Consider the following 27183-nt stretch of genomic DNA (forward strand, 5'->3'; position numbering starts at 1 on the left):
GGCAGAAAGTGAGGAGGAACTAAAAAACCTCTTGATGAGGGTGAAAGAGAAGAGTGAAAAGCTGGCAAAAAACTAAGATCTTGGTATCCGGTCCCATCACTTCATGGCAAATAGAAGGGGAAAATGTAGAAGTAGTGACAGATTTTATTTTCTTGGGCTCCAAAATCACTGCAGACGGTGACTGTAGCCATGAAATTAAAAGATGGAAGCTTTTAGCTTCTTGGAAGGAAACCTATGACAAACCTAGATGGCATATTAAAAAGCAAAGACATAACTTTGCCAACAAAGGTCCGTACAGTCAAAGCTATGGTTTTTTCCAGTGGTCATGTGTTGGAGTATAAGAAAGGCTAAGCACTGAAGAACTGATGCTTTCAAATTGTGGCGCTGGAGAAGACTCTTGAGAGTCCCTTGGCCTGCAAGGATATCAAACAGGTCAATCCTACAGGAAATCAATCCTGAATATTCATTGGAAGGACTGATGCTGAAGCTGAAGCTCCAATGCTTTGGCCACCTGATTCGAAGAGCTGACTCATTGAAATAGAACCTGATGCTGGGAAAGATTGAAGGCAGGAGGAGAAGAGGGAGGGCAACAGAGGACTAGATGGTTGGACGACATCACTGACTCAATGGACATGAGTTTGAGCAAACTTGGGGAGATAGTGAAGGACAATGAACCCTGGTATGCTGCAGTTCATGGGGTCACAAAGAGTCAGACACGACTTCGCGAGTGAAAAACAACCACTGTTTTCATCATTATTATTCATATCTATAAACAATAAATCCTGCCAAATCCCAATGCCTTCCTGGGGTCTTGATTTGCACATAAGCTCAAGTATTGCCAACCTAACGAAGAACTCTCCATGCTTTGAACGACTGAATAGGATTCTCTCAACTATGCCGCATATAGAAGGCACTGCAAACTCTTGAATGTGAAGAACGTTTGATCAGAGGTTGCCTCTGGGGAGGAGAACTAGATTGGGACACAGGGTGAGAGGCAGGGTTTTCACTCCACAGGTGTATCTGGATTCAGCACAGTTCAGTATCAGACCACCAAAACAAGGCAAATAATCTCAATAAAGTCGCATATTTTTTTTTTTTTTTGGTTTCCCAATGCCTATAAAAGTTATGTTTGGGCAAGGCCAGGTGGCTAAGTGGTAAAGAATCCACCTGCCAATGCATGTGATGAGAGTTCATCCCTGCCAGGGGGTGGGGGTTGGGGGGTGGAGGGGGAAGATCCCCTGGAGAAGGAAATGGCAACCTACTCCAGAATTCTTGCCTGGAGAATGCCAGGGACAGAGAAGCCTGGTGGGCTACAGTCACAGGGTTGTAAAGAGTCAGACAGGATTTATTGACTAAACAATAACAATCATCATAACATTTAGCAAGTCATAGCAGTAACCTCAAAGATCACTGATGACAAATCACAATCCTAATAAACATAATAATAATGAAAAAGTTTTAACTGTTGGGAGAATCACCAAAAGGTGACACAGAGATAAAGATACTGTGGGAAACATGGCACCAATAGACTCAGTCCAGGCAAGACTGCCACAAACCTTCAGTTGTTTTGTTTTTTTTAATGCAAAATCTGATAAGTGCAATCGAAGGAGGTACGTTTGATTATATTTTGTATTGCTTGACTTCCATCATGGCTTATTTGCCCTGTTCTCAGGGAATCCGAAGATGCAGACCCTCAAGCATACACCAGGGTTGAGCCCCCCCCGTCCTGGCTGCACGCACAGCCTGGACCCCGGGCATCGATGGGTGAGTGGGGAGGTGTGGGAGGGGCTCCCGGCTCTCCGCGGTGCCCAGGGGACCTTTCCAGGTTGCTGGGAAGCAGCTCCGGGTTGCAGGGCGGGAACGTGCCCTTCCCCCTCCGGCAAACTTTCGGCCGCCGCAACGGAAGCAGGAACTCGGGAACCACAAACCCGAGGCTAAGCGGGAGCTGCGGAGCCCCGGAGCCCTTCGCAGACCTGCCGCTGCTTCCCGGAACGTGCGGGGCTGCCCTGAAGCTGGAGGGCAGCAAGACCTCGGCCTCCCGTTGCCAGGTAAAGGCTCTTCTCCATCGTTCCCTCGCCCCCAGCCCCCGCGGACAGCATCACCACCTGACCACCTTTCCCGGAGCGAGGTTCCCCCGCCCCTCCGGGAGCTCGGGCCACCGGGCTGGAGCGGGGAGGGGCTGAGCGGATGCTGGTGACCCCTGTACCTTCGAGGGGGTCGCCGGGCAAGCCAGCTGCTGCGGCAGAAGAATCATTTCGTGAGCCCCGTACACTTCCTCAAGGAAAGGGCAAATTCCCCTTGTTCTCTTGTATTCTTTGTCTCCTGTGTTCATCCAACCTGCGGATTGTCTAATACTCTGTAAGGTGTGTGTGTGTGTGCAGTTATAAACACTTTGATAAATTAAGTTAGATTATGCTACGAGAAAAAATGATTTACAATATTTGACCGAGTGATTGCTGGTAAGATCCCATGACTCTACTCAGCAGGTATGAAAGCTCAGGTGCGTCTTCTTCCCACCTGTATCCCTTTCCCACTGGTTTTCAACAGAATTTAACTTCACTTTGAACCTTTTTTGTTTGTTTGTTTAATTATATGCTTGTTTTGATCTTTTTATTGTGGTAAAATACACATAACAAGGGCTTCCCTGGTGGCTCAGACAGTAAAGAACCTCCGGCAATGCGGGAGACCTGGGTTGGATCCCTGGGTCAGGAAGATCCCCTGGAGGAAGTCATGGCAACCCACATCAGTATTCTTGCCTGGAGAATCTCATGGACAGAGGAGCCTGGCAGGCTAAAGTCCTTGGGGCCGCAAAGAGTTGGACAGGGCTGAGGGACTTTCACTCACTCCCTAACAGGTAACAAAATGTATCATTTTGATCATTCTTAAGGGTAGAGTTTAGTGGCTTTAAGCACATTCCCATTATTGGGTAACCATCACTACTGTGGTGACCCAAGGATGAAAGAGCAGAAAAGAACCAAGGAAGGTCTTGGAATGCAGGAACAGAAAAACCAGACCCTTATCGTCCTTCCCTCCCCCATGATAACTATTAATGTATGTCAGATCCTCCTGAGCAGTATAACCCGGCTCCCCTCCTACCCCATAGGGAGAAGGTATTTGCCTTACTCTCCCTTCTACCCAGTATACGTGACTCATCCATTCAGCAAATGACCCACAAGACCCCTATCCCACTCCTTGTATGCTGGGTATAAAGTGGACTAAGGACCCCTGTTCAACATGGGTTCTCCCTTGAGCTGGCCTGCTGTTCTAACAGCGTCTCCCAATCTAATAAACTTTATTTCCCTCTCATTCTGTCTCATGTCTGAAAATTCTTTTCCAACCCAAGCGCAAACCATAACTACCCATTTTTAGTGTATCTGGGGCACCCCCAAACAGAAACTCTGTACCTGTTAAACAGTAGCTCCCCCTCCCTCCTCCACCAACCTCTGGTAACTTCAATTCTGCTTTATCTCTATGACTTTGCCTTTTCTAGATACTTGGTGGTTTAGTGTTAGTAGTCCCTTAATCATGTCCAATTCTTTGCCACCCCATGGACTGTAGCCCACCTGGCTCTCTGTCCGTGGGGTTCTCCAGGCAGGAATCCGGGAGTGGGTTGCCATTCCCTTCTCCAGGGGATCTTCCCAACACAGGGACTGAACCTGGTCTCCTGTGTTACAGGTGGATTCTTTACCATCTGAGCCACTAGGGAAGCCAGATACTTAGTATAAGTGCACATGTTCAGCATTTGTCCTTTTGTGTCCATTTTATTTCGGTTAGCATAAAGCTTTCAGGAGGTAGCCTGTATTAGAATTTCATTCCTTTTTGTAGCTGAATAATATTCTACTGCACGTGTATGCCACATATAAAAATCTGTTCCTCTTTGGACCTTCAAGGCCTAAATAATAAATGGATTGGAAAAATTAATTTACCTAGTAATGGTCGGGTGTTGTTAATGAGATAAGCTCTTCATTCCTGCTTGCAGGCACAGAAAAGATACTGGTACTAGAAGCCCAGCTTTCCTCCTGTATCCCACATTACAGTTCGTTTCATTGCAGCAACTTCAGGAGAGACTCTTGGAATTCATTCAAAGCCAAATGTGTGCCTGGTTTTTGTTATTTTTGTTTCTGTTGGTTTTTTTTTTTTTTTTTTTTTCCTTCCAGTGACTAGAAAAGATTTGCAAAGTGTGGTAGCATACAAAGTAACTTGTGCCAGGATTTTTACCCTGGGTTGGGGGGAGTCCATGGACAGCATTCAGAAAATCTGTGAACTTGGGTGGAAAAGTTTATTTTGCTAACCTCTAAATGCAGTGTCGTATTTCCATTAAGAGGCATGTAGGCAAAAGCCGCAGTGGGATTAGTGGTAGGGTAGCTCTGATTTGCCTCTGGCAGAAGTGGTACTTATTTCCGTATTGCATTCCTTACTGAATATGTCTCAAAATCATTACATTCAACACTACTTCAAAATTATGGCAGTGATAAAATGAAACAAAATTGGGTCATTTGTGTCAATGTGGACGGACCTGGGTAGAGTCTGTCATACAGAATGAAGTAAGTCAGAAAGAAAAATATCGTATGTGAATTAATACATATGTATGGAATCTAAAAAGATGGTACGGACGAGCCTGTCTGCAAGGCAGGAATAGAGATGCGGGTGTAGAGAACCGACACCTGGACACAGTGGGGGAAAGGGAATGTGAGACGAATTGGGAGAATAGATTGACATATATACACTACCCTGTGGAAAATAGAGAGCCAGTGGGAAGCTGCTATATAGCACAGCGAGCTCAGCTCGGTGGTCTGTGATCGTCTACAGGGGTGGGGTGGGAAGGAGGCTCAAGAGGGAGGGGATATATGTATACTTAGAGCTGATTGACTTCATTGTACAGCAGAAACTAGAACATTGTAAAACAATTATACTCCATTAAAAATTAATTTTAAAATGGGTCATTCAAAAAACTATGGCAGTGATTAGATGTACCACTTGTCATTTATCACACAGTTATTTTTTTTTAACTGAAAGTGACGCTAATGGGATTTAGCTTCTAGAATTCATGTAAGGATTAAATGACATAATGTACGTGATGTGCTTACATAAAGAAACAGTGTTATTTTCACGTTGCTGTTTTGGGAAGTTAGACATAATAGTTAGCAAGGAAAGTATGGTGCTTTGTTACCATATAATATTTTTTTAACTATGTTAATTTTTTTACTAACTAAAGTCTACCTGTTTATATTAGGGTACACTCTTGTATTTTACAGCTCTATAGGTTTTGTCAAATATAATGGTATGTTTTCATCATTCAGTTCAGTTCAGTTGCTCAGTCATGTCTGACTCTGCGACCCCATGAATCTTAGCACGCCAGGCCTCCCTGTCTATCACCATCTCCCGGAGTTCACTCAGACTCATGTCCATTGAGTCAGTGATACCATCCAGCCATCTCATCCTCTGTCATCCCCTTTTCCTCCTGCCCCCAATCCCTCCCAGCATCAGAGTCTTTTCCAATGAGTCAACTCTTTGCATAAGGTGGCCAAAATATTGGAGTTTCAGCTTCAGCATTATTCCTTCCAAAGAACACCCAGGACTGATCTCCTTTAGAATGGACTGGTTGGATCTCCTTGCAGTCCAAGGGACTCTCAAGAGTCTTTCTTCTCCAACACCACAGTTCAAAAGCATCCATTCTTCGGCGCTCAGCCTTCTTCACAGTCCAACTCTCACATCCATACATGACCACTGGAAAAACCATAGCCTTGACTAGGCGGACCTTTGTTGGCAAAGTAATGTCTCTGCTCTTCAATACAGAGTCACATAAAATAGTTTCACTGCTTTCAAAATCCTTTGTACCCCACCCTTTCCTCCAGACAACGACTGATCTTTTAATGTCAATGTTGTTTTGCCTTTTGCAGAATGTCATAGGGTTGGAATCAGATACCAGCTTCTTTCACTTAAAGTGAAACTGTTAGTCACTCAGTCCTGTCTGACTCTTTGTGACCCCACGGACTGTAGCCCACCAGGCTCCTCTATCCATGGAATCTTCCAGGCAAGAATACTGGAGTGGGTTGCCATTTCCTTCTTTGACCAAATGATATACAATTAAGGTTCCTCTTTTTGTGGCTTGATAACTCATTTCCTGCTGAATAATATTTAACTGTAGGGATATACCACAGTTTGTTTATCCCTTGACCTAGTAAGGGACATCTTGGCTATTTGTAGTTTTTTGGCAATTATAAAAAAACTATTATAAATATTTGTTTGTGGGTTTTTGTCAGGATTTAGTATTAACTTTTTTTAAAATTTTAGCCATTCTTGTGTCGTGGTATCTCATTTTTTTTTAAAGTAATTTTATTTATTTATTTATTTTGGTTGTGCTGGGTCTTCGTTGCTGTGTGAGGTTTTCTCCAGTTACTGTGAATGAGGGCTACTCTCTAGATGTGGTGTGCGGGCTTCTCATTGAGGGGGCTTCTCTTGTGGAGCGCAGGCTCTAGACTGCATGGGCTTCAGTAGTTGTGGCTCCGGGGTCTAGAACACAAGCTCTGTAGTTGTGGTGCATGGTCTTATTTGCTCCACAACATGTGGAATCTTCGCAGAACAAAGACTGAACCCTTGTCTCCTGCACTGCCAGGTGGATTCTTTACCACTGAGCCACTAGGAAAGCCTGCATCTCATTCTTTTAATTTGCAATTCCCTAATGACAGTGAGGTTGAGCATCTTTTTATATGCTACTTTGGGGAGGTGTCCAGATTTTTGCCCACTTTTAATTGGGTTGTTTGTTTTCTTTTTGTTAAGTTTTAAGAGTTCTTTGTGTATTTTAGCTGCCAGTTATTTATCAAATATGTGTTTTGAAAATACTTTCTCCTAGCCTGTGGCTTAGCTATTCATTTTCTTAACAGTGTCTTGCACAGAGCAGAAGTTTTTAATTTTGATGAAATCCAACCTACCAATTTTTTCTTTCACAGATTGTGCTATTGGTGTTGTATCTAGAAACTCATCATCCAGTCTAAGGTCACAGAGCCTTTATTCTATGTTACATGGAGTTTTATAGCTTTGCATTTTACAGCTAGGTCTGTGATCCATTTTGAGTTAATTTTTGTGAAAGGCATAAGGTCAGTGGCTAGATTTTTTTTTTTCTTTTTGTCCAATTGTCCAGCACCATTTTTGAGAAGACTATCCTTTGTCTGTTGAATTGCCTTGTTCCTTTGTCAAAGATCAGTTGACTGTATTTGTTCAGGTCTATTTCTGGGCTCACTGTTCTGTCCCGTTGATTTATTTGTCTATTCTTTAGCCAATAGCACCTTGTCTTGATTACTGGTGGTTTATGGTGAAGTGTTGAAGTGTCAGTCCTCCAGCTTTGTTATTCTTCAGTGTTGTGTTGACCGTTCTGGGCCTTTCTGCATTTCCATGTAAACTTTAAGATTGGCTCATTGAGGGAATTCCCTGGTGGTCCAGTAGTTAGGACTCTGCGCTCTCACAGCCAAGGGCTAGGATTCCATCCCTGGTTGGGGAACTAAATCTCACAAGCCACACAATGCAGCCAAAAAATAAAATAAATTTTTAAAAAATTAGTTTGTTGAGATCTATAAAATAATGTACTGGGATTTTGATTGAAATGGCATTGAATGTGTAGACCAAGTTGGAAGAATGGACATCCTAACAATATTGAGTAGTGCTGTTGATGAACATGGAATATCTCTTGATTTCTTAGTTCATTCTTGGTATCTTTCATCAGATTTGTAAAGGCACTTAAAAAAAAACTCTTCAATGATTACATTTCAATAGGACTATATTCCTTTGTAATCCTATATATTTCATTTTATACTTTTTAAAACATGTGTTTTGTACATTTTAAAACATGTCAGAAGAGAACCTAAGCATCACCAGAGTACCAAAGGGTGCATGACTGAAAGGTTACCAAAGGCTTCATGACCTAAAAAGAAAACTTAATTGGTAATTCTGATCTAGGCTATCATTAGTGAACAATTTGTATTCTGGAAATGAGGATAGTTTCTGGTATAGCATTGCCAGTTTAACTTTTTTTTTTCTTCCTGGAAGAACCAGCTCACCCATGGAGTTGGGATTAATACATATTAGGACTTTTGTGTTTTTAAGGATGTCAAAAAGAACTCTTGCCCTTACACTTTCCTTCAACTAAGCTAGATGAAGCTAGATCATCCTGCTGACGTGCTAATTCCTAGAATTAGATTATTAGCATTAACCTGCCTCTGGTGTGATACTTAAAAGGAGACAGCAATAAAAAAAAGGCAGCCTCAGTTTCCTCATCTGTAAAATGAGGAAAATAATAGCTTTTTTGCAGAGCTGGTGTAAGAATTAACTAGGATAATATATGTAAATTTTAACACATTGCCTTCCACTCAGTAGGTGATTTAAAATGTTAATTGTTATTACTGAGAGAGAAAATATGTCCAAACCAATGATCAGCGATCATTTACTGCTTCATCAATGACTGCAGATTTTATGTCTCTTCCCCTCTTGTTAGGAGAGGCAGGAAGAGGAAGGATTCTAAAACTGAAAGGCAGACTACTATGATATTTTACTCCTCTTTCTTAGACATTTGTCAGATTTTAATAATTAATAGGATAGCATTGGGTTGGCCAGATAATTCATTAGGGTTTTCCTGTACAATCGTATAGAAAAACCTCAATGCACTTTTTTGGCCAACCCAATATATGTGTGTGTGCTTACTAGCTTTTTGCCAAGTTTTTAATGAAAGGTTGTCTCAAATCTATTAAAAGTGAGATGAATACAAAAAATACTTGTTTATTTCTGGCCTTTTATGAATTGTTAGTCATTTACATTGATTTGAAGGAAATGAAATGTAGCTTCTCTAGGTTCATTCAAAGAAACAAAACTTATTGATGATTTCCTATTTTTGTCCTAGAGAATTCCATCGTCTGTACTATCTTCTTGAAGCAAACTCAAGCAGGAGGGAGAGTTTATCTGACCTTTGAAGACTAAGACTAAGCTGAAATTTAACATGTTCTTCCAGGGAAGATGGATCTTGACTTACACTTTTGTAATAATTTGTTTCCTGACACTAAGACTGTCCACCAGTCAGAACTGCCTCACTGAAAGCCTTGAAGATGTGGTCATTGACATCCAGTCGTCTCTTTCCAAGGGAATCAGAGGCAGTGAGCCCATACATACATTAACTCATCAGGACTGCATTAATTCTTGCTGCTCAACAAAAAATATATCAGGTAAGTAACAATGCCTTAATGACTCTCTATTCCACGTGTTTTGTGATGTAAGTACCTGGTCAATGAGGCTGAATAGTTTGTACTAGGGATTCTCAGAAAAATGGGTGGCACAGTCACTTGGGAGTGTTCCACGGTGTGCTCTCCTCTCGCCTAAGCTGAGTCAAAGTTGCCTATGAGTGTATATGTATTATTAGATATCTGGGTAGAAAAAGGTTGAAAACCACTGGTGTCTAACAGGCATCTAAGATAGTAAAACCAAAAATCCTATCTAGATGCTTGGCTATCATTATCGTGGAATATTGGAAACACAGTGTGACTTTAGTTTTATTTGTCTATTTACGGACTGTGCTGGGTCTTCAGTGCTGCTCGGGCTCTTCTCTAGTTGTGGTGAGCGGGGGCTGACTCACTATTTTTGGTGCGTGGGCTTCTCATTGTGGTGGCTTCTCTTGCTGCCGAGCGTGGCCTCTAGGGCCCAAAGTCTTCAGTAGCTGGGGGACCTGGGCTTAGTAGTTGTGGTGTCCAGGCTCTAGAGCATAGGGCAGAGGCTCAGTAGATGTGGCACACGAACTTAGTTGCTTCACGGTATGTGGGATCTTCCTGGACCAGGGATCAAACCCATGTATTCTGCATTGGCAGATCCTCTGCTGCTAAGGCACTGGGGAAACCCCAGTGTGACTTTAGAAAGAATGTTTAGGGACTTTCCCCACGATCCAGTGGTTGAGAATCAGCCTGCTAATGCAGGGGACATGGGTTCGATCCCTGGTCTGGGAAGATGCCACATGCTGTGGAGCAATGAAACCCATGCTCCAGGGCCCACAAGCTGCAACTACTGAGCCTGTGCACGGCAACTGCTGAAGCCCACACGCTGTAGAGCCCGTGCCCCACAGCAAGAGAAGCCACCACAGCGGGAAACTGGTGAACCGTAGCTAGAGAGTAGCTCCCGCTCGCTGCAACTAGAGAAAACCCGTGAGCAGCAGCAAAGACTCAGCACAGCCAATAACTAAATAAAATTAAAGTCACACTGTATTCCAAAATAATAATAATAAAAATAATAAATGAATAATTTTTAAAAAAGAAAGAACATTTAAACAGAAAGGGAGTTGAGACAAAAAATAAAAACTTTAAGTCATCTCATAGGAAAATCAGCATTTGCATTTTAAGTGGGAGCACAAAACTTCCATTTCCCCTCCCTTTCCTGAAGCTGGTGGCATAGGTGAGTCAGCAAGCCACTGACCACTCAGTGCAGCTTCTAGGACTCTAAGAGGTACAGGAAGGGGCTTGGAGTGACCCATTTGCAATACACAAAAGAAAACTGAGGCCCACAGGCTTGAACCACGTCCTTGGACATTTCAGGTTCCAAACATATGACCTGAAAACAGAAGTATATATATAAGTGAAAACAATGATCATGTTTTAGTTCCTTATGATCCTGTCCTAATTCCCTAAATGGAAAAAAAAAACCACCTAAATTTATTGAGCATCTAATGGCTTGCTGGTGCTGGAAATAAACCATTAATAAGATGGAAAAGGCCCATTGTCAAGGACCCTAGGAGAGCTAGTGAACACTGGGCTCGTGATCCTTACTTGATTTATCAGCCAACAAAATCATATGCTTTCTCTTAGATCTTTATTTCCTTTTCATTCTGTAATGATTGTGGTATGGTAATAGAAATATATATGGACATGAAATTGAAGGACACAAATTTTGCATATTTATTTCTAGTCTTTGTCCCTGATTCCTGGCACAGAGCTCCTAAAACCTTGCCAATTCCCTGAGCAAAGGAGCTTCTTCTATTATTCATAATGAGCCCCATTCCACCATACCTGAGCTTATGCTAATGAGGTACCTCTTAGTGGGGTCCTAGATAGATGGGGTTCCGTGGTGGTTCTAGTGGTAAAGAACTGGGTTGAGAAGGTCCCCTGGAGAAGGGAATGGCAACCCACTCCAGTATTCTTGCCTGGAGAATCCCATGGACAGAGGAGCCTGGCAGGCTAGAGTCCACGGGGTCACAAAGAGTTGGACACAACTGAAGTGACTAAGCCCAGCACAGATAGCTTTGGGAGGGTCGCTAGTCACCAGAAAGACCAAGCTTTGCTTAGAAACTTGAAACTTTCAGTCTTCCCACCTGCCTCCAGGTAAGGGAAGTGGGGTGGAGACTGAATTCAGTCACAATGGTCAATGACTTAATCATTTTGCCTACATAATAAAACTGCCATGAAAACCCTTAAATGGTGAGTTCAGGGAGCTTCCAAGTTGGTGAACATATCCATGTGTCAGGAGGCACCCCAGCCCCACCAGGGACGGAGGCTCCTGCACTCCGGATCCTCCCAGACCTCACCCTGTGTAACTCTTCATCTGGCTGTTCATTTGTATCCTTTATAATAAAGTGTAACAGTAAGTGCTGCATTTTCCCCAGTTCTGTGAGTAGCCCTAGCAAATTATTGAGCCTGGGATGGGAGGTGGTAGCCTAGCTGGGCGTATGTGTGAGTGACCTGGGGCATCTTGTGACTGTGCTTTGTGACTGGCATCTGAGTGGGAACAGTCTTTTGGGACTGAGCCTTAGACCTGTGGGATCTGACACTCCAGGCAATTAGTATCAGAATCGAGTTGAATTGTAAGACACCCCATTGGTGTTAGAGAACCAGAGAATTCATGTAGAAAGGACACCATATATTTGCTGTTATGCGTGCCTGTTCATTTGCTCAGTTGTACCCGACTGTTTTGCGACCCCATGGACTATAGCCCACCAGGATCCTCTGTCCATGGGATTTCCCAGGCAAGAATACTGGAGTGAGTTGCCATTTCCTCCACCAGGGGATCTTCCCCACCCTGGGATCAAACCTGCATCTCTGTGTCTTCTGTACTGGCAGGTGGGGTTTTACTACTGCGCCACCTGGAAAGCACCTATATTTGCTGTCAGGAGGAAACAAATCCTTCAGTGATCTCAAATTGACAAGCATACTTTTAGACACTCTTTATAGAGAAGTAATTGATAGAGCTCTCATTTAAACTTGTAGTTTTTCTCTAAATGTTGATACCAACATTTATGTGAAATAGAAACACAGCCTGCAAACAGGACTGAATGCCACATGGGCGTTTTCTGGCCACACAGGACACCTGGCCTTTCTCTTCAGTTCCTTGAGGGGTGTTCAGTAAGAAATTAGGGTGTAAGACTTTGCCCTACAAGCAGAAACACTGTCGCTGCTTTACTGTGCATGTGTGCATACCCAGTTGCTCAGTGATAGCTAACTTTGTGTGGCCTCATGGACTGTAGCCCCCCGAGCTCCTCAGTCCATGGGTTTCTCCAGGCAAGAATACTGGAGTAGGTTGCCATGCCCTATGCAGAGAGCATTGGTTTTTAACTGTTTGGGGCTCAAAAAAAAAAAAAAAACCAGTTTGATAATTTGCCCATAGCCACAGACTCTAGAAAAATGCCTACAGAAACAAAGGACACAAAATTCTGTGTACAATGTGGACCCTATCAGTTCAGTTCAGTTCAGTCGCTCAGTCGTGTCCGACTCTTTGCGACCCCAAGAATCGCAGCACGCCAGGCCTCCCTGTCCATCACCAACTCCCAGAGTTCACTCAGACTCATGTCCATCGAGTCAGTGATGCCATCCAGCCATCTCATCCTTGGTCGTCCCCTTCTTCTCCTGTCCCCAATCCCTCCCAGCATCAGAGTCTTTTCCAATGAGTCAACTCTTCGCATGAGGTGGCCAAAATATTGGAGTTTCAGCTTCAGCATCATTCCTTCCAAAGAAATCCCAGGGCTGATCTCCTTTAGAATGGATGGGTTGGATCTCCTTGCAGTCCGTAGTCAAGGCTATGGTTTTTCCTGTGGTCATGTATGGATGTGAGAGTTGGACTGTGAAGAAGGCTGAGCGCCGAAGAATTGATGCTTTTGAACTGTGAACCCTATGGACCCTCCGTATTACCTAAGTGACACCGTAAATGGTACTGCAGGATTATCACATTGCGGGGAGAAGAAAAGTCGGAGTAACTGGAGTGCCTTTATTGTTATCTGAGTAGTGGAGAGACGACAGGATAAAAACCCCTGCAGAAGCGAACTCAGTCTGATTTCCCATTGAGGGAATCAAGGGTGATCTCTGACCTCTGCCTGATTGGGAGACAAACAAAAATGATAATGAAGAGCGGAAATTTGAAGACCCAAAAGAAGAATGGTACTGATAAAAGTAAAGCTTTGCAGATTCATTCATTCATTGGAAGGAGGCATGATATATATAAAGCTAAATTTACTGTTTCTACTTCCCTCAAGAAAACCAGAACTGATGGCTTCGTAGGCATCTAAGATGCCTTCGGGATGCAAGAGACTTGTAAAATCATTAGGGTTCAATCCATTTCCTGAAGTCCAACTCAGTGCTGAATTGTAGAGTCAGTATTTCTATGTATATTTTTGATAAATATTTTGGCAAATGGAAGGCTTCTTTCTAAAGAATTTAATGTACTTTTAAAAATGGGTTTTGCCAGCATCTTTAACTATTGTGATGATCTCAATTGGTAAATATCACATTACACTTGAAAATGTGTCTTATTTCCAAATCTCTTTTGATATTGATTTCTAACATCATTCCACAGTGACAAGAGAGCAGATTCTGTATGATTTCAATGCCTTTAGACCACGAAGGTTTTGCACCTTGATATGTTCCAGTGTCTCCTGGTTTATAGTCTATGGAAACTTGAATAGGACTTTGTATCCTGCTATTGTGTGAAAACTGTATAAATCTTTATTTAGGTTGAATTGGTTTTTTTCAAGTCTACTGTAACCTTCTACTGTTCTATTTCTTCTATTAATTTTTGAGAGCCTGATATTGAAACTCCAACTAAAAATCTTTATCTACTTAAAAACATAATTGTAATATATAGTAGAACTGTATGTAATTGTGTTCTGTATTTTCCAAGTCTCTTGTTAATGTGTTATTGTACTTTCATAATTTAAAAAAATGTATTTTGCCAGGACTTCCCTCGTAGCCAAGTGATTGACTCAGCTTCAAATGTAGGAGGCAGGGATTCAGTCTCTAGTTGGGAAACTAAGATCTCACATGCTGCGCAGCCAAAACATTTTTTAATTAAAAAAAATTTAATATGCTTTGCCAATGTTACCTCCATTCAGAGTTTTAAACCCAAGGTCTTTAAAAATTGCTTTCCGTGATTAAGGAAAAGGAAATGACTCAGCAGCCAGCAGGCAGCAAACAAAAAGGGTTTTGTGTTGGCTACCAGAATAAATGAAGTTTTCCTGCTCTCCATACTCTTTGGAAAATCCTATTTCAAAATAGTTACTTGTGAAACCTTTCATTACAGGGGACAAAGCATGTAACTTGATGATCTTCGACACTCAAAAAAAAATTAAACTACCCAACTGCTACCTGTTCTTCTGTCCCAGTGAGGAAGCCTGTCCTCTGAAACCAGCAAAGGGACTTATGAGTTACAGGATAATTCGAGGTAATAAGAACCTTGGTCTTTGTCTTTTGTGATTGGAATTATTTAAGGATATGGTTCACTTAGAAAGGTTTTCCACCAAAGAGTTGAAGAAAAACTACCAAAGGGGATCACAAATACAGAGGCACATCAGGAAAATCTCATGATTTAAATTTCAGTTGATTCAGCCCAACATCTTGTCTTCTCCCCAGTGAAAGACTTATGAATGGTAGTGTTTTGTTTTGCTTTTGTTTCTGTTTTTCTTCGTAAGATAAAAGACACACAGACCTTTCTTGAAAACATTTTGAAACACCTCTGGAAACTATGCCAGCAAGACTGGAATAAGTATACAGGTCTCCAGGGTGACTATTTTGAAAGAGTTAAGACCTGTGTAAATACAATATATAAAATTCCATTTGTTATTAGGTACTACTATTTTATTAGCACATTCACTGAAATCAGACTTACTGGATTTTGTTATCCAGACCTGAAAAGAAGCGCATTTAAGAAGTTCTTGAGAATCTGCCATGTGCCAAGTTTTGTGCAAGGCATTGGAGATACAGTCTCTATGCTTGGAAATTATGTATTTGCTCAGAATACAGAAAATAACCAAGTAAAAATAATATAATCGTTTGGATCTGTCTTGGTGAGACTTTGGCTTGTTTATTTCTCAGGATGCAATGCTTTCAAGTTTCCTTTAAGTTTTAGAAAGTTTTTATCCTTATACCCTTAGGTAGAAACAATATCATGTTTTTTTTCATTTATTCAAGAAGCAACAAATTTTACTTAGCATCTCTTATGTGCAAGCATTTTTAATACCCTAAGGATACAAAGATATGATATTAAACATGAAAAACAGGGTTCTCACTTCTAGCACTAATGTTTTAGGAGAGAGAGACAATAACCTTAATAAATAAATAAGTTAAAAAAATAGAGTCACCATGGACATAGAGAGCAGACTTGTGGTTGCTAGGGAATATGGCTTTGCGGGAGGGATGGAGTTGGAGTTTGGGGCTAGCACATGTAAGCTATTGTATATAGAATGGATACACAGCATAAGGTCCTATATACAATGCACTACTTTAACCATTTTAAGAGCAGAGTCCTGCTGTATAGCACAGAGAACTATATTCAGTATCCTATGAAAATTCATAATGGTAAAGAATATAAAAAAGAATGTATTATAAAAGAATATAAAATGTATAAAAGATTATACATTTTATATAAAAATTTATAAAGAATATAAAATGTATATATAAATGAATATAAAAATGTATCCTGAAAGAATATTTAAAAAATGTATTATATTCAAAATGTAATCACTTTGCTATACAGCAGAAATTAGCATAACATAGTAAATCAACTATACTTCAATAAGAAATTTTAAATTAAAAAATAGTACTTAGTTAAACAGATAGCTAGTGGAAAGCTTCTGTATAGCACAAGGAGCTCAGCCGGGTGCTCTGTGATGACCTAGAAGGGTGGGATTGAGGTGGGTGGGAGGGAGGCTCAACTAGAAGGATATATATCAATATATACTTTTAGCTGTTTTGCAGCAGAAGCTGACACAGCATTGTAAAGCAGTTAGCCTCCATTTAAAAAAATAACACTTAGTGATCATGAAAAAATGAAACAGGGCCTTTATATAAGAATACATTTTCAATGCAGAGAAACTGAAAACTTAAAATTCCCATTAAAAAAAATAGAGTCACAAGAGCAGATAATTAAGCTAAGACAATGTAATAGATTATCACTGAGTGGACCGTCTCGATTAGGTGCTCAGGGGACACATCTGCGAAGCTGTAAGCCGTAAGCCGAGATCTGAACACTGAGGAGCCAGATGTGAGAAAACAGTGGGAAGACCTTCCAGGCCGAGGAAACAACCTGATCCAGTATCTTAAGGCAGAATGGTTTGGGAGTGTTTGTTCAAACACTGCACTCTCAGTGGCTGACTCATAGTGAAGCATGCGAAGAGTGATATGCAAGAAGGGAGGAAAGTGGGGCGAGCCCATCAAACTTGTTAGAGGGTAGGGAGTTTTTATTTAGAGGCGTGATAAGAAGCCATTGGGAGTTTTTCGGGAGGCATGTAACATGCTGAGTTTTTTGTTTTGATTAATTTTTATTGGAGTGTAGTTCCTTTGGTTTCCCTGGTGGCTCAGTGGTCAAGAATCGCCTGCCAATGCAAGGGACACAGGTTCAGTCCCTGAGTTGAGAAGACCCCTTGGAGAAGGAAGGGGCCATCCTCTCCAGTATTCTTGCCTGTAGAATTCCAGGGACAGAGGAGTCTGGTGGGCTAGAGTCCATGGGGTTGCAAAGAGTTGGACGTGGCTTAGCGACTAAACAAAAACATAGTTGCTTTACAATGTTGTGTTGGTTTCTGCTGTACAGCAAAGTGAATCAGCTATAGGGATACATGTATCCCTTCTTTTTGGATTTCCTTCCTGGTTAGATCACCGCAGAGCTTTGAGTAGAGCTCCCTGTGGTCTACAGTAGGTTCGCGTTAGTTATCTGTTTAATACATAGTATCAATAGTGTGTATATGTTAACCCCAGTCTCCCAGTTCATCCCCCCTCCATAACGTGCTGTTTTAAAGGTGATTTCTCAAAACTCACCCTGACTGCTCTGTTCAGAATGGACAAGCATGAATCAGCAGCAAGAGGGCAAGTGGGAAGGCTGGTGTGGAGGCAGGATGAGGATCATAGTGGAAGGCCGTGGCCTTGGGGACCAGGGAGGCGGTGGAGGAGATGGAGGGAAGTAAACTATGGGCCATTTCAGAGGTAGTGTTGGCAGGGCTTACTGGTTGGCGTGGATGTGGGGAATGAGGAAAAGAGAAGAGTGAGGCTGAATCCTAGTTCTTTTTTTCTTTTAATTTACCTATTTTTGGCTGTGCTGGGTCTTCGTGGCTGCGCGTGGGCTTTCTCTCATTGCAGAAAGTGGGGACTACTCTCTAGTTGCGATGCATGGGTTTCTAATCACAGTGGCTTCTCTTGTTGTGGAGCACAGGCCCTAGGGCATGTGGTCCCAGTAGCTGTGGCTCCCGAGCTCTAGAGCGCAGGCTCAGTAGTTGTGATGCATGGTCTCAGTTGCTCCTTGGCATGTGGGATCTTCCTGGACCAGGGATCGAACCCATGTCCTCTCATTGGCAGGCGAATTCTCTACCACTGGACCACCAGGGAAGCCCCGAGTTGTAGTTCTTGACTTGAGCATCTAGCTGGACAGTAGTGCTGTCTGCTGAACTAGGGAAGATTTGAAGAGAAGCGGTTTGGGGGTTGGAGGGAGAGTGTAATGCAGATTTTCTGGGGCATGGTGCTGCCCAGGGCACCCGGACACTGACCTTGCTTTGTCCCCTGGATGAGGCTGTGTCTGAGTTTTGTTCATGAACTAGGGAAGCTTGATATATCCAACATTCCTTTGAATAGGAGCATAAAGCTCAGATTGCTTGTGTAAACTCTTCCTGCATGGTGAGAGAAGCCCAGGTCCTGAAAGATTGGCAGATAAGGTACAGAGTTTCAGTTGTGCTCTGGAGGTGGATAAGGGTGATGGTTGTACAACCATGTGAGTACGCTCAATGCCACGGGACTGTTCTCCTAAAAAGGGTTTAAGTAGTATGTTGTATGAAGTGTATCTTACGACAGTTGTGACATATGATAACAGAACAAATTAGGTTTCTCAGAACATCCAGGATTTTACCTTGCATGGAAAGAGTCTTGTTGCCTCCTGCGCTTTCTGGGCTTCACGCTGGCCAGGGCGGCTGCCCCTAACTGTTTGGCTTCTTCGTGTCTATATATAATCCTGAATGAAAACACCGGGACCACCAGTAATGTATGGATATAGCTGGTCCTCTTTTTTCATCACCTGGAACACTGCAGAGCCTGTTGAACACCTGGGGATAGTATCTAGCAGGATCTGAACACGTTGGTTTGAGTTTCCAAAGGTGGCAGGGCGCAGGACACTAATTGGAATGTTGGTTTTTCTCTTTCAAGAGCTCCCATCAGTTGGAAGCTGGGCCATCACATCCCTCTCTCTGATCCCTTCTCGCTACCTCTTCCTCATTGTGCCCTTTCTTCCTCTGTCATCTTTCTCTCTCTCATCTATTTCATGATTAACACAGAATATTAAAGAAATGATGGAATATTCTGGAAATTATAATGCAATCCAGTAATTCTATACTTCCATAATGCCTATCAGTTTAGTTCAGTTCAGTTGCTCAGTCGGTTCCAACTCTTTGCAACCCCATGGACTGCAGCACGCCAGGCCTCCCTGTCCATCACCAACTCCCGAAGCTTGCTCAAACTCATGTGCATCGAGTCAGTGATGCCATCCAACCATCTAATCCTCTGTCGTCCCCTTCTCCTCCCACCTTCAATCTTTCCCACCATCAGGGTCTTTTCCAATGAGTCAGTTCTTCACATCAAGTGGCCAAAGTATTGGAGTTTCAGTTTCAGCATCAGTCCTTCCAATGAATATTCAGGATTGATTTCCTTTAGGTTGGACTGGTTGGATCTTGCAGTCCAAGGGACTCTCAAAAGTCTTCTCCAACACCACAGTGCAAAAGTATCAATTCTTTGGCGCTCAGCTTTCTTTATAGTCCAACTCTCACATCTATACATGACTACTGGAAAAACCATAGCTTTGACTAGATGGACCTTTGTTGGCAAAGTAATGTCTCTGCTTTTGAATATGCTGTCTAGGTTGATCATAGCTTTTCTTCCAAGGAGTAAGCATCTTTTAATTTCATGGCTGCAGTCACCATCTGCAGTGATTTTGGAGTCCCAAAACATAAAGTCTGTCACTGTTTCCACTGTTTCCCCATCTGTTTGCCATGAAGTGATGGGACCAGGTGCCATGATCTTAGTTTTCTGAATGTTGAATTTTAAGCCAACTTTTTCACTCTCCTCTTTCACTTTCATCAGAAGGCTCTTTAGTTCTTCTTTGCTTTCTGCCATAAGGGTGATGTCATCTGCATATCTGAGGTTATTGATATTTCTCCCAGCAATATTGATCCCAGCTTGTGCTTCATCCAGTCCAGCATTTCTCGTGATGTGCTCTGCATAGAAGTTAAATAAGCAGGGTGACAACATACAGCCTTGACGCACTCCTTTCCCGATTTGGAACCAGTCTGTTGTTATATGTCCATGCTCCATGTCTGTTGCTTCCTGACCTGCATACAGATTTCTCAGGAAGCAGGTCAGGTGGTCTGGTATTCCCGTCTCTTGAAGGATTTTGCACAGTTTGTGGTGATCCACACAATCAAAGGCTTTGGCATAGTCAATAAAGCAGAAGTAGATGTTTTTCTGGAACTCTCTTACTTTTTTGATAATACAATGGATGTTGGCAATTTGATCTCTGGTTCCTCTACCTTTTCTAAATCCAGCTTGAACATCTGGAATTTCACAGTTCACGTACTGTTGAAGCCTGGCTTGGAGAATTTTCAGCATTACTTTGCTAGTGTGTGAGATGAGTGCAATTGTGCGGTAGTTTGAACATTCTTTGGTATTGCCTTTCTTTGGAATTGGAATGACAACTGACCTTTTCCAGTCCTATGGCCACTGCTGAGTTTTCCAAATTTGCTGGCATATTGAGTGCAGCACTTTCACAGCATCATCTTTTAGGACCTGAAATAGGTCAACTGGAATTCCATCACCTCCACTAGCTTTGTTTGTAGTGATGCTTCGTAAGACCCGCTTGACTTCACATTCCAGGATGTCTGGCTCTAGGTGAGTGATCACATCATCGTGGTTATCTGGATCGTGAAGATCTTTTTTGTACAGTTCTTCTGTGTATTCTTGTCACCTCTTCTTAATATCTTCTGCTTCTGTTAGGTCCATACCATTTCTGTCCTTTATTGAGCCCATCTTTGCATGAAATGTTCCCTTGGTATCTCTAATTTTCTTGAAGAGATCTCTAGTCTTTCCCATTCTGTTGTTTTCCTCTATTTCTTTGCATTGATCCTTGATCCATAAAATCTATAACAAAGAAAAAGGCATTGGTGTGAAACTTTTTATTGTGTAATTAGTTTTAAAAGTGAAAGTAGCACTCTGGGAGTGACTGTTAAAGGAAATTGGTTTAAAAGTTTCTACAGCTTAGATGTCCAAATGCTAGGGAATGGTAGGGTATAAAACAGGATGTATCCACCTGAGGAAATATGATGCAGATATTAAAGAATAAGTTTGAGATGTAGAAGTAAAAGGTCACCTAAATTCCAGGTGAAAAACACCCAATTGTTCTTAAGTTACATGAAAAAAGTTTTAGTTTTAAGGTATACATAAATATTAATAGTTGTTGGGACATCATGATGGACATGATAGTGGAATTTATTTTATAACTTCCATAATACTTCTGTCATGTTGTTGCTTTGATGATACATATATTAGAGACAGAGAGCAGTGGTAAAGATTTTCTCCACTGGAAGTGGGAGGGAAAGCTTGGCTCTTGCAGAAACCATTTTTTTAAGGGCCAGTGTGAAGGTGGTGGTTTAGTCGCTAAGCCGTGTCCAACTCCTGCGACACCATGGACTCTAGCCTGCCAGGCTCCTCTGTCCATGGGATTTTTCAAGCCATACTGGAGTGGGTTCAGTGTGAAAGTGAAAGTGAAGTCGCTCAGTCATGTCCAACTCTTTGCAACCCTATGGACTGTGTCCATGGGATTTTCCAGGCAAGTGTACTGGAGTGGGTTGCCATTTCCTTCTCCAGGGCATCTTCATGACTCAGGGATCGAACCCTAGTCTCCTGCATCGTAGGCAAACACTTAACCGCCTGAGCCACCAGTGTGAAGGTGATGAAGTGAAATTAGAATCCAACAGTTCCTGTGGCAGCCACCAGGGGGCACCACCAGCCCAGAGCAGGTTGATATCTAGGGACAAACTGTCACCTACGCCGGACTGGGTGTCCTGTCTGTATTCACAGATGTTTACAAATTGTGTTTGTAATACTATTTCTGAATCTGCCTATGTTGCTGGATTGAGATTACCCCATAAAAATGAATTATCTGCCTCTCACTTCGAGTGAAATCCAGTAGATATTTTTGGCGGTTTGTTTAGAGATGAACTCAGTTTCCTGTGATTAATATTTACAGACCAAAAGTTCGAAAGATGATAATGCACTCTGTTCATTCTGTAAAACCATTGCAGCTGGACATTATTCAATGTCAGTTTGTTTGTTTTTGCAGCTTGGTGGTCTGTCATGCCACCAAGGACTAGAATAGACTAGAATAGGGGAATTCAGAAATAGAATAAACTGAGAGTCTGTTGGCTCAGCTGGTCTCCAGTTAGTAGTCAATACTTAAATTGTTTTATCTAGTCAAGTCGCTCGCATATGAAACTCAAAAGAGGGGCTGAGTACACAGGGCCGTTTCCCAGCACCTTCTGTAGCTCATGTCTATGTGACTGAGAGAAAACACCACACCCCAATGGCAAACATCAGAGGGTGAGGTAAATGGAACAGGTGTGGAGGGTCCCAGCGTGGTTCTAGGACCTTAGCCAATAGATGAATCTTATCAAGAAATGGGACTAGCCCTCGCTTTGTTTTATTTATAACCTTGCATTCTTGAGAAAGGAAACAGCTGTTTTAGTCATTCTTGTCAATGGGCTTAACTTCTGAGTTCACATACATCACAGAGCATTTATTTAGCCTTTTTTTTTTAAAAAATTTTAAAATGAAATATGATGAGTCCTGCTCTTTTTAAAAATATCTGACACAGCCTAAAACTACAGATGCTGTTTATCTCACGGTGACACTATGCCTGCCAATGTCATATCACCTGCAGCAGAAGTTCTTTTCTTCAGCTTTGTTGGAAGAATTTCAGGCATCAGCATCCTATTTGACAGTGTCCCAGAGCAGGTGCCCACAAACTTTTTTTCTGTCAGGGGCCAAATAATAAGTGTTTTAGGCTTTTCAGGCAAATCTTTTAGGCTTAGTGGGCCATATGCAATCTGTCAGACATCCTCACCTCTGTCCTTGTAGTAGAGACAGCCATAGACAATATGTAAACAAATGAGCATGCTTGTGTGCCAATAAAACTTTATTTATGGAAACTGAAATGTAAATTTCATATAATTTTCATGTGTTACAAAATATCCTTTTTGATTTTTTTTTTCAATCATTTCAGAATGTAGAAGCCATTCTCAGCTTGCAAGCCTTATAAAGAGAGGTGGCAGGGACTTCTCTGGTGGTCCAGGGGCTAAGACTCTGCAGTTCCCATGCAGGGGGCCTGGGTTTGATCCCTGTCAGGGAACTAGATCCAACATGCTGCAACTAAGATTTCGAGTGCTGCAACTGAAGACCCCAAATTGCTGCAACTAAGACCCAGCGCAGGCAAATCAATAAAAAAAAAAAATTAGAGAGAGAGAGATGGCAGGCTAGATTTGGCTCTCAGGCCATAATTTGCTGACCCCTGTCCTAGATGCATTAATAAGTGACAGTTCTAAAGGACCTCAGATGGTGACGTTTAGAGAGTAGTCAAAGATGTCACAAGTGTGAATGTGCCTCTGGATCTATTTGTTAGGAGAGAGGAGAGTGAGGGGTTTAGAATTGGTATTGAGGGAAGTTGAAGAGGGGAAAGAGAACAGAGGAGAATGAACCAGTGAATTCTAGAAAATTCCTTTGCTTCCTTCCTTGTGTTTCTGCAGTTCTTACTGAAGTGTGATGATTAGCCCAGTAGCAGAGTGAGCGCGTGCTAAGTTGCCTCTGTTGTGTGCACAACTTTGCAACCCTATGGACTGTAGCCTGCCAGGCTTCTGTATCCATGGAATTCTCTAGGCAAGAATACTGGAGTGGGTTGCCATGCCTTCCTCCAGGGGATCTTCCCAACCCAGGAACCGAAGTCTCATGTCTCCTCCAATGGCAGGCGAGTTCTTTATCACTAATGCCACCTGGGAAATCCTAAGTAGCAGAATAATATGGTGCAATTCAACTGGCCTTTCCCTGCCCCAGATTGCTTTAACTGGCCTTTTCAGTTTGAGTTGTCATAAACAGCATGTGTGACAAAGAGCAAAATTCTAACCTTTCTCAAGCAGGAGGAGCATCTGAGGCTAGTTCCTCCTCTGCAGGAGTTGGGACTGTGATTGTCTGCTTTTTATGTCAGCTACGTGGCCAGCATGACTTCAGATACTGGTCCATCGTCTTCAGAACCTGAGATACTGGCTATATAATTTTAATCTTCAAGAGTCAAAACAATCACTGGTGGTCCAGTGAGCAAGACTTCACACTTAGAGATATGGGTTCCATTCCTGGCTGGAGAACTAAGATCCAAGGAAGAATACTGGAGTGGGTTGCTATTTCCTCCTCCAGGGGATCTTCCCGACCCAGAGATTGAACCCCTGTCTCCTGCATTGCAGGCAGATTCTTTACTGCTGTGCCACCTGGGAAGCCCTTGCTGCCCCCACAGAACTCCTCTTAGCATCTTTGCTGGCCCCTCCCACCTCCTCCTTCCTCTAGAAGGAAGGTGCCATCACTCTAGAAATAAACCTGTGTGCCATCACTCTAGAAATAAACCAGAGCTTCTGCAGGAGAGGCCAGGTCCTTGCACCATGAAATACTGGGCTTCCCTGAATGCTCGGTGGTAAAAAATCCACCTGCAATGCAGGAGCCTCAGGTTTGATCCCTGGATCTGAAAGATCCCCTGGAGGAGGGCATGGCAACCCACCCCAGTATTCTTGCCTGGAGAATCCCATGGACAGAGGAGCCTGACGGGCTACAGCCCATAGGGTCACAAAGAGTCTGGTACGACTGAAGTGACTTAGCCCCATGCGCATACCATGAAATACCAGGTAGCAACAGTCTGAGGTCTTATTGAATAAGCTGATGACAGTTGTCTCTTCTGTCCTCCCTTCATATGAAAATGTCGAAGTCTTCCTATTATTTTCTTTCCATTTTCAGATTTCCCCTCTTTGGCCAGAACTGATTTGCCAAGCTCAGGGGTAGCCCAGGAAAACTCCATCTTCACTGGTGGGTCTTCCCGTGCCATCACTCTCACTCCCCAGCCTCCAACCGGTGACTCAGAGCCGACGGTCTTATGGAGAGGTTCATTTTCTCAGACGTCTGGATCCTCGGATCACTTGGAGAAACTACTCAAGATTGATCTGGAGAGTCCACCGTCATCTGATTATAAAGAAGAAGGCCACTCTCAGACGTCACAGTCTTCCTCAGGGCCAGCAATAGCTAATCTGCTGCCTGAAAATGTGACAGCATTCCCCTCTACAACGGCGGTGTCTTCTCTGCACACCATCCTGGCCACTCCGAAGCCTCTCTCTGCATCCCTCCCTGCCACCAACACGGCAGTGATGCCACCTTTGACTTGGCAGCCTTGGAGAGCCACATCCGCCCCAGCCATAGCCACGATCACTAGCACGACCACAACTGCGGTTTCGACTTCCCTCTCCAGGGCATCCACGGACTCACGAGGCCCACCCACCACGGTGCCCTTTCGAGACATCGCCAATCTGACTTGGAGCGCGGAGGATGCCGGGGAGTCTGTTACAGTTCCTTTGTCAAATGTGGATTCTCCTGCTACAAATAGGACAGCTTCCCAAGAGAATGGGAAGGCCAGTGCAGGCGACCCCTCCCTGAGCAATGCCCCAGGAAGCCAGCAAGGCCTTACCGTCGAGCAGTGGCTCCTGATTGGGGCTGTGCTCTTCGGGGTCCTCTTTCTTGCCATAGGCCTGGCCCTGTTGGGCAGAATGCTCCTAGAATCCCTCCGCAGAAGACGTTACTCGAGGCTAGATTATTTGATCAATGGCATCTACGTTGACATCTAAAGAGAACACTAGCTGTCTGTTAATTCGTGTAGTTACTGCTAGCCTCACTGCAGCAAGTTTCTGGGGACTTTCTGATCTTCGCAGGATTTTTCAAGTGTTTTGAAGACAGGCAGATGCCTCTTACTGCGTTCTTTTTGCTTGTTCTTTAAAGAGAAAGGGGGCAAAGAAACAGATGGGGTGGCCTGAGTGATCTGTCTCTAAACCATTAGATGAAAACAAAGCTCTACCTAAAGCAATAAAGAATAATTGCCACGTAAATTGGAAAGCGGCTGGCTTTTTTACAGAGAAAAAGGGTTAGGATTCCTAGGCTGCATTTCACTAATGTTTCTGGTTCCCGATAAAGTTGACTGTGTATGATATTAATTCTAATGGATTTACTTTCCTTTTTATAAGAATTCCAATAAAACTTATTCCAGATGTAGTTCCTTCCAATTAAGTATTTGAATAAATCTTTTGGTACTCAGTAATGTTCCTGTAAATGACACATCCCGTTGGATAACTTTAAATTTATTCCCACCAGCAAAATGATTAAATGATGAAAATATGTGTTCTAAGTTAAAATGACAACCCCCTCCCCCCTGCCTTTTCCCATCAGTGAGCAAAAGGGTGTCCTTAGGGAGAATTCTAGCAGAATATTAGCCTGCATGGAGACAATGATAAGTGAGTTCTGATACATGGCCAAATCTACTTTGGGTCTGTTCTAGCTAACTATTTTTTTTTTCAAAGAAATAAAATACACAGGCATTTTCTAAACTTAAGTAAGTTTAAAATGTAACAGTATGATTTATAATTCCTTATCTAAACTGGACCAATAGTCAATTTTGGCCTTATTTGGAATAACAATGGAAATAACAGATAACACTTAAAATGACAGGCATTCCCCATTTTATTGTTCTTCACTTTATCACACTTTGCAGTGTGTACACTGCACACTGCATTTTTTACAAATTGAAGATTTATGACAACCCTGCTTCAAGCAAGTCTGTTGGCACCATTTTTCAACAGCATTCATTCAGTTCCTGTTTCTGTGTCACATTTTTGTTAATTCTCATGATATTTCAGGCTTTTTCATAAATATTGTATTGGTTCTCGGGATCTGTAATTAATGATCTTTGATATTACTGCTATGAATTGCTGAAGGCTCAGATGATGATTAGCATTCTTTTTAGCAATATTTTAATATTAAGTAAGGTGTATACTTTTTTTTTTAGACAGTGCTATTGCACTTACTACTCAGCATGGTGTAAACGTAACTCTGTAGGCTTTGGGAAACAAAAGAATTTGTGTGACTCACTTTCTTGCCGTAGTCACTTTACCGCAGTGATCTGGTACCGAACCCAGAGCATCTCTGAGGTCTGCCTGCATTATTGAATGATTTTATTGTTGTTCAGTTGCTAAGTCATATCAGACTCTTTTGTGAACCCGTGGACTATAGCATACCAGGCTTCTCTGTCCTCAGCTAGCTCCTGGAGTTTGCTCAAATTCACGTCCATTGAGTCGGTGATGCTATCTAACCATCTCATCTTCCCCTTCTCCTTTTGCCTTCAATCTGTCTTTCCCAGCATCAGGGTCTTTTCCAACGAGTCAGCCCTTCACTTCAGGTGGCCCAAGTATTGGAGCCTCAGCTTCAGCAATAGTCCTTCCAGTGAATATTCAGGGTTGATTTCCTTTAGCCTCGACTGGTTTGATCTCCTTGCAGTCCAAGGGACTCTCAAGAGTCTTCTTCAGCACCACAGTGTGAAAGCATGAATTCTTTGGCTCTCTTCTTTATGCTCCAGCTCTCA

At 42.6% G+C, this 27183-nt stretch overlaps 1 protein-coding gene across 1 annotated transcript; it reads left to right on the forward strand.

The window, feature by feature from the left end:
* The first annotated feature begins 1912 nt into the window (after nt 1-1912).
* Nucleotides 1913-25718, forward strand: MANSC1 (MANSC domain containing 1). The gene is made up of 4 exons (XM_052640465.1): nt 1913-2048; nt 8891-9209; nt 14530-14670; nt 24522-25718. Exons 2-4 carry the CDS (start codon nt 8987-8989, stop codon nt 25397-25399), a joined length of 1242 nt encoding a protein of 413 aa, XP_052496425.1. The 5' UTR covers nt 1913-2048; nt 8891-8986; the 3' UTR covers nt 25400-25718.
* The last annotated feature ends 1465 nt before the right edge of the window (nt 25719-27183 follow it).

This window comes from Budorcas taxicolor, chromosome 5, assembly GCF_023091745.1.
Source record: "Budorcas taxicolor isolate Tak-1 chromosome 5, Takin1.1, whole genome shotgun sequence".
Taxonomy (NCBI): domain Eukaryota; kingdom Metazoa; phylum Chordata; class Mammalia; order Artiodactyla; family Bovidae; genus Budorcas; species Budorcas taxicolor.